General features: G+C 32.8%; 3 protein-coding genes across 6 annotated transcripts; all 3 read left to right on the forward strand.

Annotated features, from left to right (window-relative positions):
• Positions 1-389: 389 nt before the first annotated feature.
• Positions 390-4,683, forward strand: LOC105650291 (putative hydrolase C777.06c). Of its 2 annotated transcripts, none has more exons than XM_012237165.4 (10): positions 390-738; positions 1,181-1,316; positions 2,026-2,174; positions 2,573-2,720; positions 2,819-2,924; positions 3,076-3,134; positions 3,563-3,598; positions 3,692-3,801; positions 4,039-4,100; positions 4,380-4,683. In XM_012237165.4, the coding sequence occupies exons 1-9, from the start codon at positions 518-520 to the stop codon at positions 4,094-4,096; spliced, it is 1,023 nt and encodes a 340-aa protein (XP_012092555.1). In that variant the 5' UTR covers positions 390-517; the 3' UTR covers positions 4,097-4,100; positions 4,380-4,683. The 2 variants fall into 2 exon arrangements, with proteins under 2 accessions (XP_012092555.1, XP_012092556.1); XM_012237166.4 differs by having other exon boundaries at positions 392-738; positions 2,026-2,153.
• An 839-nt stretch (positions 4,684-5,522) lies between these two features.
• On the forward strand, positions 5,523-9,015 carry LOC105650290 (uncharacterized). Of its 2 annotated transcripts, XR_005177718.2 has the most exons (6): positions 5,523-5,975; positions 6,068-6,134; positions 6,224-6,272; positions 8,247-8,291; positions 8,567-8,739; positions 8,823-9,015. XR_005177718.2 is itself a non-coding variant. In XM_012237163.4 (5 exons), exons 1-5 carry the CDS (start codon positions 5,712-5,714, stop codon positions 8,631-8,633), a joined length of 492 nt encoding a protein of 163 aa, XP_012092553.1. In that variant the 5' UTR covers positions 5,523-5,711; the 3' UTR covers positions 8,634-9,015. The 2 variants fall into 2 exon arrangements, 1 of the variants encoding a protein (XP_012092553.1); XM_012237163.4 differs by having other exon boundaries at positions 8,567-9,015.
• Positions 9,016-9,158: 143 nt separating this feature from the next.
• On the forward strand, positions 9,159-15,095 carry LOC105650289 (putative hydrolase C777.06c). 2 transcript variants are annotated; one of them, XM_012237162.4, is made up of 10 exons: positions 9,159-10,049; positions 10,205-10,340; positions 11,472-11,590; positions 12,498-12,648; positions 12,748-12,853; positions 13,131-13,189; positions 13,797-13,832; positions 13,926-14,035; positions 14,404-14,465; positions 14,886-15,095. In XM_012237162.4, the coding sequence occupies exons 1-9, from the start codon at positions 9,865-9,867 to the stop codon at positions 14,459-14,461; spliced, it is 960 nt and encodes a 319-aa protein (XP_012092552.1). In that variant the 5' UTR covers positions 9,159-9,864; the 3' UTR covers positions 14,462-14,465; positions 14,886-15,095. The 2 variants fall into 2 exon arrangements, with proteins under 2 accessions (XP_012092552.1, XP_020541396.1); XM_020685737.3 differs by lacking the exons at positions 12,498-12,648; positions 12,748-12,853 and having other exon boundaries at positions 13,756-13,832.
• The last annotated feature ends 2,162 nt before the right edge of the window (positions 15,096-17,257 follow it).

The raw sequence follows: 17,257 nt of genomic DNA on the forward strand, positions 1-17,257 counted from the left end.
TGCGTAATTATCTAAGTAGTCTACGTACTTTAATATACCACTTTGTTCATGATATTTTGATTTTACATCAATTAAAAGAAATTTGTAATACAATTAAATTATAAGTTTTATTTATTTTTTATAATATATCTTTTATATCCATAAAAATTAAATAATTTATATTAAATTATTTGTAAAATTAATCAACACGTAATAAATAGAAATTTATTGAAAGATTACAGGTCAATATATTAATTATATTTATGGTATGATAATATAATAATTTAACTATTAATTTGTTTTTTGGAAAATTTAACTATTAAATTTGATAATCAAACCTCTCTCTTCGTTTTTCTATTTTTATTTTTAATTTCAAATATTTACAGAACCGTCCTATTGCTGCCACGTGACTAAAAGCGAACCAACCGCCAAAGTGAGAAAAACTTTGGCGGGCAGATTCTCATAGAAATTCCCTCTCAATGTTCTCTTTACGCATCTTCATCAATTCTCTGTGTCTCTATGTTTCTTGAGACTAAAAATGGAGTCTAAAGATCATCTCGCCCTCAACAGCATTGCTTCCAGTGCTCAATCGATTGCGATTGCTAATAATAATGGCGCTAAATCAGCTTTGATCTTTCTCGGGACTGGCTGCTCAAACTCCGTTCCCTCCTTATTGTGCCTGATCCAGCCATCAGATCCACCCTGCCATGTTTGCTCTCAAGCCCTCTCTGTCCCGCCCGAGCAAAACCGCAACTACAGGTTTGGTTATGTTTCTTAATTTAGTACTTACTTTTTTGCGACATTTGCGATTTTAACTCTTTTTTTTTTTTTTTGTCTGTTTATACTAATTTGAAGGTTGGCTGCAATCTTACTTTGATGGAAAGTGAAAGAAAAGTATGTTTAATTTATTATTATTTAGGACGCCTTTTGCTTATGGTAGATTCTCAGTTTAATCTTTAATTTTGTTTTAAGTCAGTGAGTGGAGCGAAAATATCAACTTTGCGATTTGGTAATGCGAAATTTAGATTTCTTTATGAAAGAAACAATGTTAGTTTCGTATTACGAAATTCAAGTTGGAAAATGCTTGTGGAGGTTAGAATTTAAAAAAAAAAAAGTTTTAAGTGTTTTATATTTGTTTTGTAGCTCCGAAAGTTTTGGGAATTGGAAAATTGATATGTGTGTTTAATTATTTAAAATGCAGGTGCAATACGTCTCTTCTTATAGATTATTGCCAGAGTGATGAGAAACACAGCTACATATTGATTGATGTGGGAAAGACTTTCAGGGAACAAGTACTTAGGTGGTTCACTTTTCATGAGATTCCTCGAGTGGATTCTGTGAGTCATTTTTTAACCTCATTGGACTCCTCGTTATTGATTAATTCGTTGACCCAAATTACTTTGATTGAAATATTTTCCTCATATTGTTACATAGAGCAATCACTGAACTTTTGTATACAAAATTGGATTCATTTCGATAACTCTGTTTCTGAATTACAATGCAGCCAAAATTTTTCTCTTTCCTGGATAATTCATGGCTTCAGATAGAGCAAGCTGGCAATCTCTCTCTCTCTCTCTCTCTCTCTATCTTTTTTCTAAAGTTAATCTCTTGTTCAGTAGCTACTTAAGGCTTCTGGAATGAAGTTTATTGGAGGTGTAGATGGTTGGACTTTTAGAGAAATCTTAACATGCTTGAGTGGCAGCATCTTGTTATTTGCATAACAGGAGTGCTTTATTTTCATTATAAGCAATGGGTCATAGATTCTTTTCTATAGATAAAATAAGCCTCAAATGTTTACATGTCTTATGACATCCTGCAATTTTAAGAGCAGTAAATTCGCACACCAAGGCATAGCCTAGTGGCAAGTGCATATACGATCCGGGTTCAAATCCCCCCTCCCCCAATACTCAAAAAAAAAAAAAAAAAAAGAGCAGTCAATTCTTACATGGTTCTGCATATATGATGTGTATTCTAAATATAATTTACTTTTATATTTTGACTTTCCATATTTCTGTGGGTACTAGACTAATTTTGTATCAACTGCAGATTGTCTTGACTCATGAACATGCTGATGCAGTTCTTGGTCTGGATGACATGCGTGCTGTGCAACCATATAGTCCAACCAATGATATTGATCCAACCCCTATTTACCTCAGCCAGTCTTCCATGGATAGGTGCATACAATTTCTCAACAAGTATTGATTCTTATCTATCTATACATGTTCAGTTTTGAGATATTGCATTTGTTTATGTGATGATTTGGCCTCTTAATGATTCTTTGGTGTGAACTCTGCAATTGTAAATTTAGGGTTAATTATTTTGAATAATGACATTTTTCAAGTTTATCATCAAACTAAAATTCTATGGTAATTAGTTAACAATATTGAAACAGCTCGAAGATTGAAAACTACAATAACCTCCAAAAAATCATTGTCATTAGTTTGACAATACATAATATAAGCCTGAACATCACTCTTTATTTCTAGTTCGAAAGAATTAGATACATGTACTTTTAAATGCATTTGCATTGAACTTATAATGCATTTGACACAACATATTTTGATGTTTATCTATGTTTTTGCCTTTGGAACAGTATCTCTTTGAAATTTGCTTACTTGATAAACAAAAAGTTAAGAGAAGGCCAAGAAATAAGGCGGGTGGCACAGTTCGATTGGAAGATAATTGAGGAAGACTGTCAAAGACCATTTATTGTATCTGGCTTACAATTTGTTCCTTTGCCAGTTAATTGCTCTGAAACTCTCTTCAAATAAATATGCATCCGCAAAAACACACTTTAGTTCTACATATCCTTGTTTCTCATGTTTGTTTTCTTCGGCAGGTTATGCATGGAGAAGATTATGTTTCATTGGGTTTTCTCTTTGGTGAAAAAAGTAGAGTAGCTTATATATCTGATGTTTCACGTATTCCTACAACAACAGAATATGGTGTGTATTATTTGTTCATCCAGCAATCTTTATTGGTGGAGAAACCCTTGCCTGTTGTTTTGGAAAATGTTAAAAGGAGAATAGTATTCTGGATATATGTCTCATTGTTAACTTATGGTTTTTTTGATTTGCTGAATCTTGATTTTTGCAGTAATATCAAAGTCTGGGGCTGGGCAATTGGATCTTCTTATCTTAGATGCTTTGCGGAAGGTCAGTCACGAAGCTAATATTTTTTATATTTTCATGATTGCTTGTCAGTAGTTTCTATGGAAAAGAAATTCAGGGTATAATTAATTAAGGGTTTGATATCCAACAAAGGAACTTGTATGCCGGGATTGCTTACTCATCATTCTGTGTGTATTTTGACATAAAATCATTCAGAGTATGCATGAACTGCCAGAAAATTGGTGTTTGCAATGTTTGTATACATGTGAACACATGTGACCAGGTTGATTACTTGTTTTAATTTGAATCCCTTGACCCCAGACATTGTGCAAATCAATATCCCTATTAAAAAAAAAAAAGGCAAAGATGCTTGGTTGGTAATGGAAAAGGGCTTCTCTTGCCATTCTACTTTACATTTCCTGATAGTTTGAGGAATGAATATCATTGATCTTCTGCTTGTTTTTTCTCTGCAGAATGGGTCCCACAACGTTCACTTCTGCTTACCTCAGGTTTTTTATTTTGTCCCTCTGGTCTTTCATCAACTGAACCTTTTCAGAATATTTTATTTGCTCCTACTGCCATTTATGCTGCTTAATCTGCAGACCCTTGAAGCTGTGAAGAGATTACGTCCGAAGCAAGCTCTTTTAATTGGAATGGGTCATGATTTTGATCATTACAAGGGAAATGACTTCTTAGCAGAATGGTCTGAAAGGTGTAAAATGTGCTCCTGATGATTATTATTTCATCAATGCCATGCATTTTACATCACAATTGACACAGTTTCACTCTCGAGTAAAATGCATTTTCTGATATCAGAATCTCAGATCATATGATATCGATATGGTTCAGTAGGATTAAGATTGTATGTTTCTGTTTTATCAGCATTTTTTTAAATCTTGATTGGAAACTAAGGAATTGGCATGCTTTTGTTGTCCCTGTTTTTATGCAGGGAAGGAATACCAGTGCAGCTTGCACATGATGGTTTGAAAATTCCCATGGACCTATGAGAAAGTAAGCCAGACTCTTGCAAAAGCAATCAATCTATTTATTGGCAAGGGAGAGCATTATATACATATATTACCCCCTTTGATATGTATAATTGAATTTAAAGTCTAGAATTTATTTATATTAACGTACAGAGAATTTACAAAACTGATAGTAAATTGACATTCATTCATACTAAATATGAAAACATGGAATTTAATTAAATTTCACAACGTTTTTTGGAATTCATATATACCAAATAAGGCTTTATTACTTTCAGTAATAATTTTCATTTTCCATTTGCAGGTTGAGATCTGAATTGTGAGTTATCAGCAGAGATGTTCTTATATTGTTTCCATCCATTGCTGATATGAACTACACGAAATGAATTTATGTGTAGCTTCAACAGCTCATACTCAATAGCTTAGACAATATTTGCCCCCGAAAACGACATCACAGCTGAAAACGACAATATTTTTTTCCTATTTTGAAGTTTTTTTCTATCTGATGGCTATCTAATTTGTATTCATATTATATTTCAACTCTATTGACTTGTAAAATAACTATTACAATTGAAATAAATTTTATATATATATAATCTTAATGGTTACCTTACTTTTTAGTAACTATCATTGGTAACATTCTCCTAAACGCTAAAATCCATTAACAAATACTTATAGTTTTCGGACACCAATTATTAGTAATTGCTATCAGCTATCAACTAATATAAATAATGTAACCAAATGAGTTAAATGTAAAGGAATAAAATCCATACTTCCTCAGTTTCCAATTGATAAGTACACTTTCTTTTTTCATTTGTCCAAAATTATAGCCTACTTACCATTTTAATAAGTTTGTTAACATGTTAAATTTCTATTATACCTATACTTAATTTTACTTGTTGCTCTATTGATAATCAGTTTGAAATTGAAAATGTGAATATTTGTTAAGTTTAGCCATTTTCAAACGTATATTGAACAATATTAAATAAATAATTAATTACAATAAGGTGTTGACTGATATGATTAGCAATCTCAATCTCTGTAAAGGTGATGATATAAGTTCTATTTATCAATTGAGGACAAAGGGATATTTACTTCTTATTAGTATTGCGCCACTTTAAATCTTTATTTAGGATTTTAAGACTATATTAATTATTTTTTTTAATTTTATTTATATTTATTAGGTATAATTTATTTTTGTATTACATTTAAAAAGAAAAATTTAAATATTATATTTTATATTTTTAAAAAATTAATAAATTTTAATCATTTTCTTGATGATCGTAAAAAGAGTAAATATTGGGAAAGTAGAACTGAGGAAGCCGTTATTAATTAATTAATTAAGAACATTATTATTATTGGAAGACAAGTCGCACTCCCTTGCTCCAATAAATATACCGTCCTGGAAATAACAAATGCTGGTTTACCGGACCGGAACGACATGCAGTGCTTAAGGAAACAATGCCTCGCCGTTTCGTTAAAAGAAAGAAACGCCAACTACCCACGCAGAGAAACACGGTCGTTTGCCGGGGAAGAACTAGTTTATCCGTAACAATGACAGTTATCAAACACGAGCAACGGAGCAAGTAAATATGTTCGATTAAGGAGCGATAGTTCGACTTTTACTCGAGCGACGATGGATTCCGAAGAAGAAGCCACTCAGCCTCAGAGAGAGCAATCAACAGTGGCAGAAGCTTTAATCGCTCAGCCAGAACTCGATCCACCGTCCGCGTCTCCTGAATCAAGACCTGATTCCAATGAACCCGACAGCACAGATTCTAAACAAGCCTTGAACCAGCGCGAGATCTTCAAGGCTCTGAAAGTCGTTGAGAGAGACTCTTTGGCAATCGCCGAGAGCTTCACCGGCCTCTTCGCATCTCTTCGCTTGGCTCTATCTGAGGTAGGCTTTTCGATTTCAGTGTGAACGTTTTTTTTTCCATTTTCTTCAGCTTTCTCTTTGGTTCCTAAGAATTAAATACGAGTAATTTGCAGGTCACTACCAACTCGACTGATCATATGCAATGCTTTGGAGATGCTGCCGGTCGTCTTCAGGAGTCTGGTAAACAGTATAATCGATATTAATTTTCCTTTTTATTTTTTCTAAAAAAAAGGTCATCTTTATCATTATTTTTTCATGTGTAATTACAGTACTTGATGCAGCAACGAAAGGAAACCGATATATCAATTCTTGTCTCAGGTAATTTTTTACCCAGTAATGCAATTTTTGGAAAGTTACATAATTGGAACGAAATAATTACGTTGGGTGATGCATACATCTATTTGATTAGGGCAAAAAAAAAAAAAAAAAAGAAGAAAGCTGATGGATGGCAGCTTCTTGTGAAGCTTAGTTACAACTTGTCATTTGGTCAAAAGCTGAGAACCTTTTTTCTTGCATTAATTTTTTACTCCTTTTATAAGGAGGAATTCCTTGCAGTAACATAAATGAGGCACCTAGCTTGATTTCAAACTTGCTGTGGCAGCAAAGGTGAGGGTCTTAGAGCAATCATACACATGATTTTTTAACTTAAGGATTTATATAGTGGAATATTCATGTATGTGAATACTTATCTAGGGTGTGTCCTTTCAAAAAAAAAATTTATCTGGGGTGTGATGATGCACTTGGAGCTGTCTAGCTTGCATTGGGATACTTAGGAGATTCAAATGTCTTGCAAATGGTGTAGGTCTAAAGATTAGAGTTGGAGTTGGCAGTATGAAATACTAGATGTTGAATTATCAAGATGATGATAGACAGGTGAGTTTAAGTTTAACTTTAGTGGAACAGAGTCACTTGCAAAAGATGGTTGTGACCTACTAGAGAAATTATTATATTCCCAGAATCGTGGTTAATTGGGTTCCACCATCACATTTGAATCGTTTGCCTGCATTGAACTGAGAATATTAGAGCTTCATTTCAAGACGATCTTATCATCTTCCTCAATAGATCATGGATTAGTCAATGTCAGCTTCTAAAGTTGCAGCTAGGGCTGTTCAAAATCAGATTGGGTTTGGGTGTCCTTGCAAATTGACCTGAACCAAAAGTGGGTTTGCTTGCCGCATAACCCGAACTGGTGTATTGAACTGCCAAATCTCAGAAACTTTTTTCCTTCTATACCACTTTGAGAAGAAATCCCCAAAATGTTCAATAAAAAATGAATGATGGATGAATATGATAGAAATAATAATAAATTAACGATAATCAACAAAAAAAAAAGAAAAGAAAAATTCATACAAAAATTTATATGAATTCATAATTTTATGCATCTACTTGAATATTCAAAATTGCAATGGAGGCCAAATTCTAAAATTTAAAAAAAAAAAAAAAAAAAAAAAAAACCTGAGTTGCAAAACAACCATGTTGATATAAGTACAAAGAAATAGAAAAGTTAAAAGTCAAAGCAATAGAAAAGAATGTCATAAATTTGAAGTGCTTAAAAAATATACTGTTCCTGATTTGATTCATGGCATTCATAGCTTTTTTGCGAATATCGACTACTACACTTAAGTATATCTTGTTAAAATAGTATGATAAGAGGAAAGAGACTAATGATGGTTTTGATGAAAAGTGGAGGCATTAGGCATAGGCAAGTGGATATGAATGGAAACGAAGTAATTGACGATAGAGAGAGAGAGAGAGAGAGAGATGGGAATTGAGAAGCAATGGGTCTGTTATGTGAAAGTAAATTGTGGAACATCGTTTTTATTTGTGGCTCTGAGTTATGAAATGTTACCAAGACAACCGACATTGTGCTTTATTAATTTTTAGGTTGAAACTGATTATGCTTATGTGAACCTGACAAATGCAAGATAAAAGCAATTGGGTTAAATGGGTGGAACCAGTTGATCCTATTTTTTATGAGTGTTGTATTACCCAAGGCATAACTTGAAGAAGTTACAATTCCTGTGGATTGCCTTTACATGTATGGTGCCCCGGAGTCCAGACATTCCCTTCTGACTGAAATCCGGCTGGGATATGCCAGTACTAAGTTGGTTTCTGCCTCTTTTGGAACTTGAGTGCTGACACTCAGCACTTTGTACCCGATGGTTGCCTTTTCTAGTGGTCCCTTTAACATCCTATTAATAAAAAGAGTGCAAGAATTTTCGGCAAATTTTTAAAGCAGATAGCATGTTGAACGTTGTTAATCTAACTCATGTTTTGAATTCTTGTTTGCAGATTAAACGAGGAAATGAAGGGAATTGATTCCCTAGCTGGACAACTGTATCCTTGCCATTTCAAAAAAAAAAAATTGATATGCTACTTGTTTAATTGGTTCTTGCCCTACCCCATGATCTACCTTTGAAAGAACTGTTTCAGGTTAACTCATTCAAATCACATTAGGTAGCTGAATTCCTGAATGGGTCTTCATTCTTTGGATGATTCACAAGGACTACACATAAGATCTTGCATTTGATCCTAATATTGCCAAATTTCTTATATACATACAACTGCTTCTTGTTTCTTTTGCTCTCTTTGGTTTCTTAATTTTTGTGAAGAAAAATCCTGAGGAGAAATGTGGATGCTTTAGACACTGCTGTGAACAGGCTTATCCGATTACCATGACATGGAGCTGCTTTGCTATTTGGCTGTCACTCAGGGGAACATTATATACAGCTTCCAAAGTGCTGCTTTTGCTTCAGAAGTTTTCCATTGCCTGCCTGGCGACAAGGTAGTTGTTAAGAACTCTGTCCAAACAATTCCAATTTCTGAAAATGTTGATAAACTAGCTCTGCAAATGGTGCAATCATGCAGGAGAGGGAGTTCTTAGATTGTGTTCCAAATCTGGTGGCAGGAACTGCTGTTTTGTATAAGATAACTAATTTAATGTATGCACATTTTTTAAATAGTTGCATTGGCTTTTATGGGTTTCATGTTATGAACAAATTTTGTGACTGGTTTGAGCTTGATATGAACTTCTAATCAAATACCAATTTTCTTTTTGTCTTGGATAATGTGCACCAGTTCTTGAATAGTTAATAGTCTTGGGTTTGCTGGATGAGCTGGAGATTGCCATTGAAGAAGATATGCTCTAGTAAATGTGTCTCTGAGAATATCAGTCTTTCTTCACCTTCTTCGTGATAATGTGCTGCTTCAATTTATCTTGATTTTATGTTAAAACTTCTGCATTTTCGTTATTAGCACACACTTGGGATGTGGAGTACAATCCAACCAAATGGTTTAGCTGATCTTGATGCTAGCATGCTCTGTATCACATCAACCACAGATTGTCTTTGAATTGATGAACCGTGCGATTAGTGCTACTGTCCTGAATGAAAGTAGCAGCAGATCTCACATGATGTCTTTCTAATAACGATAGCCTAACAATGACAAAATGACAAACTATGAGGCTTTTGGTTCAATTTGATGCGCTTTTGCGCGATAGTCTGCATTTAATAGATCTTGGTGGTAGTGAAAGGGTAGATGGTCCGAACCACTGGAGAGAGGTTGAGGGAGGCACACGACAAATAAGGAAATCACTTTCTGCACTTGGGGACGTGATAATTGATTTATCTCAAGAAAATCCAAATGTGCCTTAAATAAATAGCAAACTTACTCGGTTTTCCAATGTCGTGTTGGAATATTTTCTTAGTTTAACGAATTTTAAAAGCTTAAATGACAACGATGTCTAAGCAAATTGCCATAACCTTTGACTTCCTCCCTCCAAATCCCACACCACAAAGAATCTTCCCAATAACCCTTCAGCGTTGTTGTTCCCGACTCACTGCCAGGGACCAACCCTTGTCACTAAGAGTGCACAACATTGACCCAGAAAGCTACAAGAGACGAGGATGCAATGGAGACTCAGAATCTCACCCCAAACCCTGTTCATGATGGTGTTACGTCAGCTTTGATCTTTCTTGGAACTGGGTGCTCCAACACTGTCCCCTTTGGATTGTGCCTGATACAGCCATCAGATCCACCTTGCCATGTTTGCTCCCGGGCCCTCTCTGTCCCACCTGAGAAAAACCCCAACTACAGGTTTTCTTTCTTTTTCTGAAGTTTTTTCAAGACAAAAAAAAAAAGTTAATAAGTTTATTTTATTTTTTAATTGCCTGTGTTTGTTTATTGAGAGGATTCAGGAATGACGAGTTGGTTTATGCGTATGTGCGTTTCCAATTATTTTAAATGTACAGGTGCAATACGTCTCTTCTTATAGATTATTGCCAGAGTGATGACAAGCACAAATATATATTAATTGACATTGGGAAGACATTCAGGGAACAAGTGCTTAGGTGGTTTACTCTCCACAAGATTCCTCGAGTGGACTCTGTGAGTTATCTTTTACGTTAGTTTAGTTCACATTAATGATTAATTTGTTGCTGGTTTAGTTCTAGCTTCCTTAATGAAGGTATTTTTCTCATATTTGTTGGCCAAATGTAGCCACGACAAGTCAGCATGAGGAATTGAATAGATTTGGAAAAGATTATGTGTTTTCTATTTTTTCAGTTTGCTAATGTTTTTATTATATAAGTGGACAAAGTTCAACTATGGAACAAACTATATTGGGATGGGAAGAAATGAGGTAGATGTGATTATAATTAGAGAGTCATCTCCAGTGGAACTTGATATTGGAAGAGTAACAAATAGGCAGATTCATGCAACTGGAGTTTGATTTTTCATTGAGTTGATTTAAGCATCTTTATGCTTTCCCTGTATAAATTGTTTAATTTATGGAGATCTCATCAAGATAAGCAGTAGACTAAGGTAAGCAACTCTTCTGTACAGGAACAAAATGACCAATCTGATATAGGTCTCTTTTCTGAAATAGAATGCAGCTAGTTGTCTTTACTGAAGTAGTCATGACTTCAAGTAAAATGTTTTAGCAAAACTCAGTTTCTTATTTTAATTTTAATGTCATGCTCAGCTATCTTTTTAATATCATGTTGTTACCAAAAGAAGGATCAATCGACACAGCAAATTGAGTACTTCTAAACCATGGGGGAAGAAGGGAGGGCAGTAAGGGAGAATTCATATAAATGTATTTTTGAAATCCATTTCTAAAGTGGAGCAGCATGATTTCTGCATGGTTTTAGGTTGATCTAAAAAACTAAGAGCCAAAAGTGCAAAATGATTGGTTTTGGTGGTTTTGCCTGAATTTTGAGCATGCCAACGGCTCTCGGGGAAATAATGGCAAGCTTGAGCAGTGACATCTTGTTATTGCTAAATCAGACTGCTTTCTTTTCATTGTGAGCAATGAACATATATTTTTTTTTTCAAACCTATGAAATAGGTTGCTGTTGTTAAATGTGAATCACATTATTTAAGAGCAGATGAGATTTAGATGGTTCTGCATTTATTATGCATTCCTGTGCTGAAAATAATTATTATTTCTCAACTTACTTCACAATTATAGCTCCAGATTTCTGGCAGTATTAGGACATAAGTTTGTGTGAATTGCAGATTATTTTGAGTCATGAACATGCTGATGCAGTTCTTGGTCTTGATGATATACGTGCTGTACTACCTTTTACGCCCACAAATAGCATTCCCATTTATCTAAGTCAGTTTACCATGGATAGGTACCTTCCTATTCCTGCTCAGCTGCACACTTGCATCTTTTCTACATTCTCATTGGTCAATACTACCATGGATTGATTTTTTAATATTATATATGATGCTTTGGTGTGTTAATGGTTCTTTGTGATGAAGTCTCACCAATTTGTGAAATTAGAGTGAATTAGCTGACAAACAAGATAAATACCTACAGTGTCATGTTTAAGTTGGTTAAAGATTATCATATGAAGTGGTCGAATGATAAATGACTTACTGTAATGAGTTAAGAATATTGAAGCTTGGGGAACTTAAACGTTGGGGGTCTAAAATAATCTAAATAAAATAATTACAATAATTTGATTTTTTTTTTTCTTTTAATTTTTATATTCTTATTGAAATTTAATGGGGAAAGTTGTATATAGTACAAGCATAAAATCATAGACTCTTTACAACTAATTTAGAGAAATTAAATACATGTAATCTTAAAAAAAATCTTTTCCTAATTCCAAGGCACTCTTTATTTACTATTGAATATTGTATCCTTAATCATCAGTTGAAAAGTTTGAAATTTGGTAAGCTTTGGCTTCAAGATGCCATGCATTCTGCAGCCAAAATATAAGTTGGCTTAAATGCTCCTATTTGCTTAATTAAAACTCACAATCCTTTGAACGACTTAGCATTTTCCGTTTTCTTGTTTGGTTGGTCATTATAAATGAGTTATTTGCATATCTTTTTGCCTAGATTTTAAAACAGTGCCAAAACCTAGCTGATTTATTGATTAGAAAACAATGGAGTTATTTGTTCAGACTTCGTGACCATAGAACTTAGTGTATTCTGCATTTCTAATTCATTGTTACTTTCTGCTGTGTCAACCGCAATCTTAACTTATGACATCATTTTTATGATGTTTGTTTATGTTTACCTTTGAAACAGCGTTTCTTTGAGATTTCCATACTTGATAAATAAAAAATTAAAGGAAGGCCAAGAAATAAGGCCTGTAGCAGCACAGCTGGATTGGAAGATAATTAAGGAAGACTGCCAGAGTCCATTTGTTGCATCAGGCGTACAATTTGTTCCTTTGCCAGTTACTTGCTCCTAAAATCTCTTCAATGCAGATATATGCACGAAAACACACACACACATACTACTATTTTTTCTTGTTTCTTACACGGTGCTCGTTCAGGTGATGCACAGAGAAGATTATATTTGCCTGGGTTTTCTTTTTGGTGAAAAAAGTAGAGTAGCTTATATATCTGACGTTTCAAGTTTTCCTGCAAACACAGAATATAGTGAGTGTTATTTGTTTATCCTGCTTGTGATGGTAAATCATGAAACGCTTATGCATGTTTTGGAAAATGGTATATCTTTTTGGTAAATGCTTATGCATGTTTTCCAAACCATGCACGAGTTATGAATCTTTGAAATGTCATGAAATTAATGGAGAATTAGCCATCATATGTTTCAAGAAACATTTGTCATGTTTTGTTGGATGTTTTAAAGTGAGGACACTTTTCTTCTTTCACCTTTTTTATTGGTTTTTGATCCACTGAATCTTGGCTGTTGCAGTAATCTCAAAAGAAGGGGCTGGGCAGTTGGATCTTCTTATCATGGATGCCTCACGCAAGGTCAGTTGGAAAATTATGTTTGGTCAACTTCCTTCATCAACCTTTTTATGGAAATGAGAAATTTTAAGCAGCATTCATGGTTTCATATAACCTTATAGAATGGTATTTCTTTCCTGTTTATTGGTAAGGGATTGACAGATGGTTGCATTTTTTTGCTTCTGCAGTTGTCGTTTTAGTGTCAAACTGTCAATGATGAAATGTTGCCATTTTTCTTAATTGGTCCAAATATTCATTATGGATAATTTTGGATTTCCAAATAAAAATAATTTATTTGACAGCTGAAAAAGCATTGATTTATGATTTTCTCTGTGAATCCTAAAAGACCATCCTGTTGACAAAATTAAATTTCAGGGACTTAAATATAGTTCTTTTTTTTCAGAAGTTCGGATGCGCTTATTAATTAGGCTAAACCTCAGGGTCTACATAGTTATTTACGTAATTATTAGACGTAACAGCTTACGCTTACACAAAACCTCTTCGATTCTGGTCCTCCGCTTAAGCTAGTAACAACATGAGTTTAGCCGGTTTGTTTTGTCATTCTTCTTTTTGATTTCTGATATTTTCAGGTATTAATATCACTGATCTTCTACTTGCATATTTCTCACAGACTGGGCTCACTGGTGCTCACTTCTGCTTATCAGATGTTAGTTTCTTTTTTTCCCAGCTCTGCTTCACTTGATCTTCTTTGAAACATTTTAAAAGCTTTCGCTGCCTTTTATACTTACTTAATCTTCAGGCCCTTGAAGCTGTAAGAAGACTATGTCCAAAGCAAGCTCTTTTTACTGGCATGGGTCACGAGTTTGATCATCACAAGGACAATGACTTTTTAGCAGAATGGTCTAAAAGGTGTTACATTTATTCTTGATGATCATGGTCTCATTGATGGCATGTATTACGAAGTACAATTTACAAAATTTGGCTATTTAGTAAATTGCATACGGGAATGCTCATATCAGCTTAGTAGTGTAGTTTAAGATCACATTGGCATAGTTCAATAGCATTCCACCAAAATTTTCTTCATATTTTTTTTCATATAAGCAGCAGATATGGAAAAAACCACTAGACGGCCACTGCGCTTTGATCCTTTTTTGTTATTAATTAGGTCGCAGCATATCATAATTGATTGAGTAATAGACCAGGTTGGTTTGCGTTGTTCTTTTTATTTTCGTTGAAGACTAAGATCCTGACTTTTGTTTGTCACTGTTCTAATCTAGGGAAGGAATACTGGTGCAGCTAGCTTATGATGGTCTGAGAATTCCTGTAGATCTATGATAAGGTACTCTCTTCAGTAATTTCCTACAAAAGTGCTCTTTTCCTATTAATAAGATTCTGCATTTAGGTTCCTAAAACAAAGAAAAATGTCTCTCACAGTCTAAAAGTGGAATCACAACTCTCAAGTTTCATGCAAACACCCCAGACTTCATGTCAAGATGAAGAGTTTTAGCCTATAGGACTGTTATATTTGCCTTTATCTTTTTCCAAAATGCTTTAACTCGTTACTTGGCAGCAACACAAAAAACTTCTTCGCATATGGGTTTTCCAAGCGTTTTGAAATAAATCAGATTGATTCTTCGATAAAAACAATTACGAGATTTTCTAGATCAATCTGAATCAAGGGTCAAGAATCTAATTTCCTTGCATAGCTTACTTGTCAACTCGTGTTACCGTGTTTCATAATGGACATTTGGAATTACAGGTGCTGATCCAGCTTAAATACAGGATCCTGGTCTCTGACTCTCTGGTTGCAGGTTCTTGTCATCAGACCTCCATGCAAGAAAAATTTGCACTGTTACTTTGTACTAGACCAGTAAGTTATTTGACGGTGTTTCTCTTGCGAAGAAATGTGTATTCACAACTAAATGAAATCTTAATAAATGTCGGACTACAAATATAGCAATGTTTCACAGTTTCACCCTAATGTAATAATTGATGATAGATAAGCAAAATAGTAGTTAAAGGAAGACAAGATTGTAGGTTTTTCTTACCATTGAAATAGATCAGATATGTCGCGAAGATTTAGCAGAAGCCAACTGAAGAACCAAACCATTCAGACAATAAATCCGACAAAAGCTCACTAATACCATATTTGCAATCCTGATAAAACCACTAATAATGTTGGTTAAACTGAATAAAGAATGTTCCTTCCACTTGGGTTATATTCATCTATGTCTTTCATGTATCAAAGCTTTAATAAAATTAATCATTCATGTAAAATTAAAGTTGCATAAAAGGGAACCGGGTTTTACTCAGAAAGTTTGATCCCTTTTGCAATCATCTCCAAATTAATAGTAGAAGATTTCAATTGTCTACAGTTGTATTTCTTATTAATATCGAAAATATTATAATGTATTCATATTATATTCTTTATTAAGGAATTGGTAATTTTCTTTAAAAGGCAAGGTCGTTTTTCATATTATATTAAATTTTATTTTGAAAATTATTGTTGATATGAAATCATTGAAATAAAATATTGATAGTAATATAACATAAACCATTTTGTAAGGGGCGAATTTAGTATTTCCCAAAACTTTTCCAAATTTTAATTTTTAAATATATATGCATTGAGCTCTCAATCTTTGGAAATTTGTATCTTTAAATAAATATTTTACAAAAAGATTATCTATTTAACCATTAAATTCTCTTAAATTTTATTTAGTACTCATATTTTATAAATAAATTTAAAATTTCAATTATAAAGCACCAAAAATTGATAATTTATTCGTATTACCGATAATTTTTAATTTTTTATATTATTTTATTTCAAACACCCATTTTTTGAATTCTAGCTGTGTTCCAATCTCATCAAAATATAAGCAATGGCTTATATACATTAGTAAAGGAAAAAAAAAATTACTTGCGAAGATATAAGCAAGAGCATATATATATATATATATATATATATATAGTCTAAACTTTTTAAAATTTTTTTATTTAATTTCTAAATGAAAATTTTCAATTGAATGTTTAAACTATTAAAAAGTTACAATCAAGTGCATTTGGTAGGATTATTTTGTCGAAAAATTAAAATAAAACATTGTACTCAATAAATAATAGAAAACATAAATATTTATTAAATTCATCATTTTTTTTCATTTTTTTAATTTTTTTATTATTTTATATCCCTTCTCTATAGTAAAAGGTCTCAAATTTTCTTCTAGTTGTTTTTCAATTTTCATTTTCAAAATACTATTAAAAGAAAAAGAAGAGAAAAATAAATAGAAAAGAAAGCAAACAAATATTAAATAAATAAAATAAAGCAATTGACTAAAATACTCCATCCATTCCACTTTAATTACTCATTTAGAATTTTGAGACTATATTTTTTTTTTTTCAATTTTATCCACATTTTTTAGGTGTAATTTATTTTTATATTTACATTAAAAAAGTACAATTTAGAAATTATATAATATATTTTTAGAATATCAATGAGAAATTTTGACTAAATGCATTTAATTATACCAAAATAATTAATTAAGACACTCAATTACAATTAAACACCAAATTAAAAAGTTAACACACCAACTTTATAGTTATCCCCTTATTCTACTTTAATTGAATAACTGCCTCAAGCCATCTTTTAAGTCTGCCTTTCCATCTACCTTGTAATTCCAAAACTGGATAGGTCCAGTCCAGCTGTACACATTCATTTCCTAGGCTTGTAATGTTCACCAAGCTCTTTGCGAATTGTTCTTTCAAATTCATATCATATTCAATTATCATCTTCATTATTATAATTAGCAATAAACACTAAGAAATTTTTAGGCAAATATTATTACTTAATTATATTTTAAAATAAAAATTTGAAAAGAAAAGACTATATCCGAGTTTAATTGATAAGGATGAACATATAGTAATTTAGAATTAGTTAAAAAATAAATCAATGAAAATAGAAATTTTTTTAAAATAGCATTTCTATTTTATACTCTTTTCGCGGTCTAATGTATTAAAATACCCCAAGTTTTAGAAGCTTTTGCAATTTCACTTTCTATTTTGATTTTTTTTATCCATTTTACTCAAATCCCGACTTTTTATGGCAATAGCACCATCAATTACAATTAAGGATGAATT

Source organism: Jatropha curcas, chromosome 5 (genome assembly GCF_041381405.1).
Source record: "Jatropha curcas cultivar XTBG-Jc1 chromosome 5, XTBG_Jcur_1.0, whole genome shotgun sequence".
NCBI classification, from domain to species: domain Eukaryota; kingdom Viridiplantae; phylum Streptophyta; class Magnoliopsida; order Malpighiales; family Euphorbiaceae; genus Jatropha; species Jatropha curcas.

Coding starts and splice junctions, on each gene's coding strand:
- LOC105650289 (XM_012237162.4), top strand. CDS start 9,865: ATGGAGACTCAGAATCTCACCCCAAACCCTGTTCATGATGGTGTTACG. Junction 10,341..11,471: donor AGATTCCTCGAGTGGACTCT/GTGAGTTATCTT, acceptor TGTGAATTGCAG/ATTATTTTGAGTCATGAACA. Junction 12,649..12,747: donor TACAATTTGTTCCTTTGCCA/GTTACTTGCTCC, acceptor GTGCTCGTTCAG/GTGATGCACAGAGAAGATTA.
- LOC105650291 (XM_012237165.4), top strand. CDS start 518: ATGGAGTCTAAAGATCATCTCGCCCTCAACAGCATTGCTTCCAGTGCT. Junction 2,175..2,572: donor TGCATACAATTTCTCAACAA/GTATTGATTCTT, acceptor CCTTTGGAACAG/TATCTCTTTGAAATTTGCTT. Junction 3,599..3,691: donor TTCACTTCTGCTTACCTCAG/GTTTTTTATTTT, acceptor CTTAATCTGCAG/ACCCTTGAAGCTGTGAAGAG.
- LOC105650290 (XM_012237163.4), top strand. CDS start 5,712: ATGGATTCCGAAGAAGAAGCCACTCAGCCTCAGAGAGAGCAATCAACA. Junction 5,976..6,067: donor TTCGCTTGGCTCTATCTGAG/GTAGGCTTTTCG, acceptor AGTAATTTGCAG/GTCACTACCAACTCGACTGA. Junction 6,135..6,223: donor CGGTCGTCTTCAGGAGTCTG/GTAAACAGTATA, acceptor GTGTAATTACAG/TACTTGATGCAGCAACGAAA.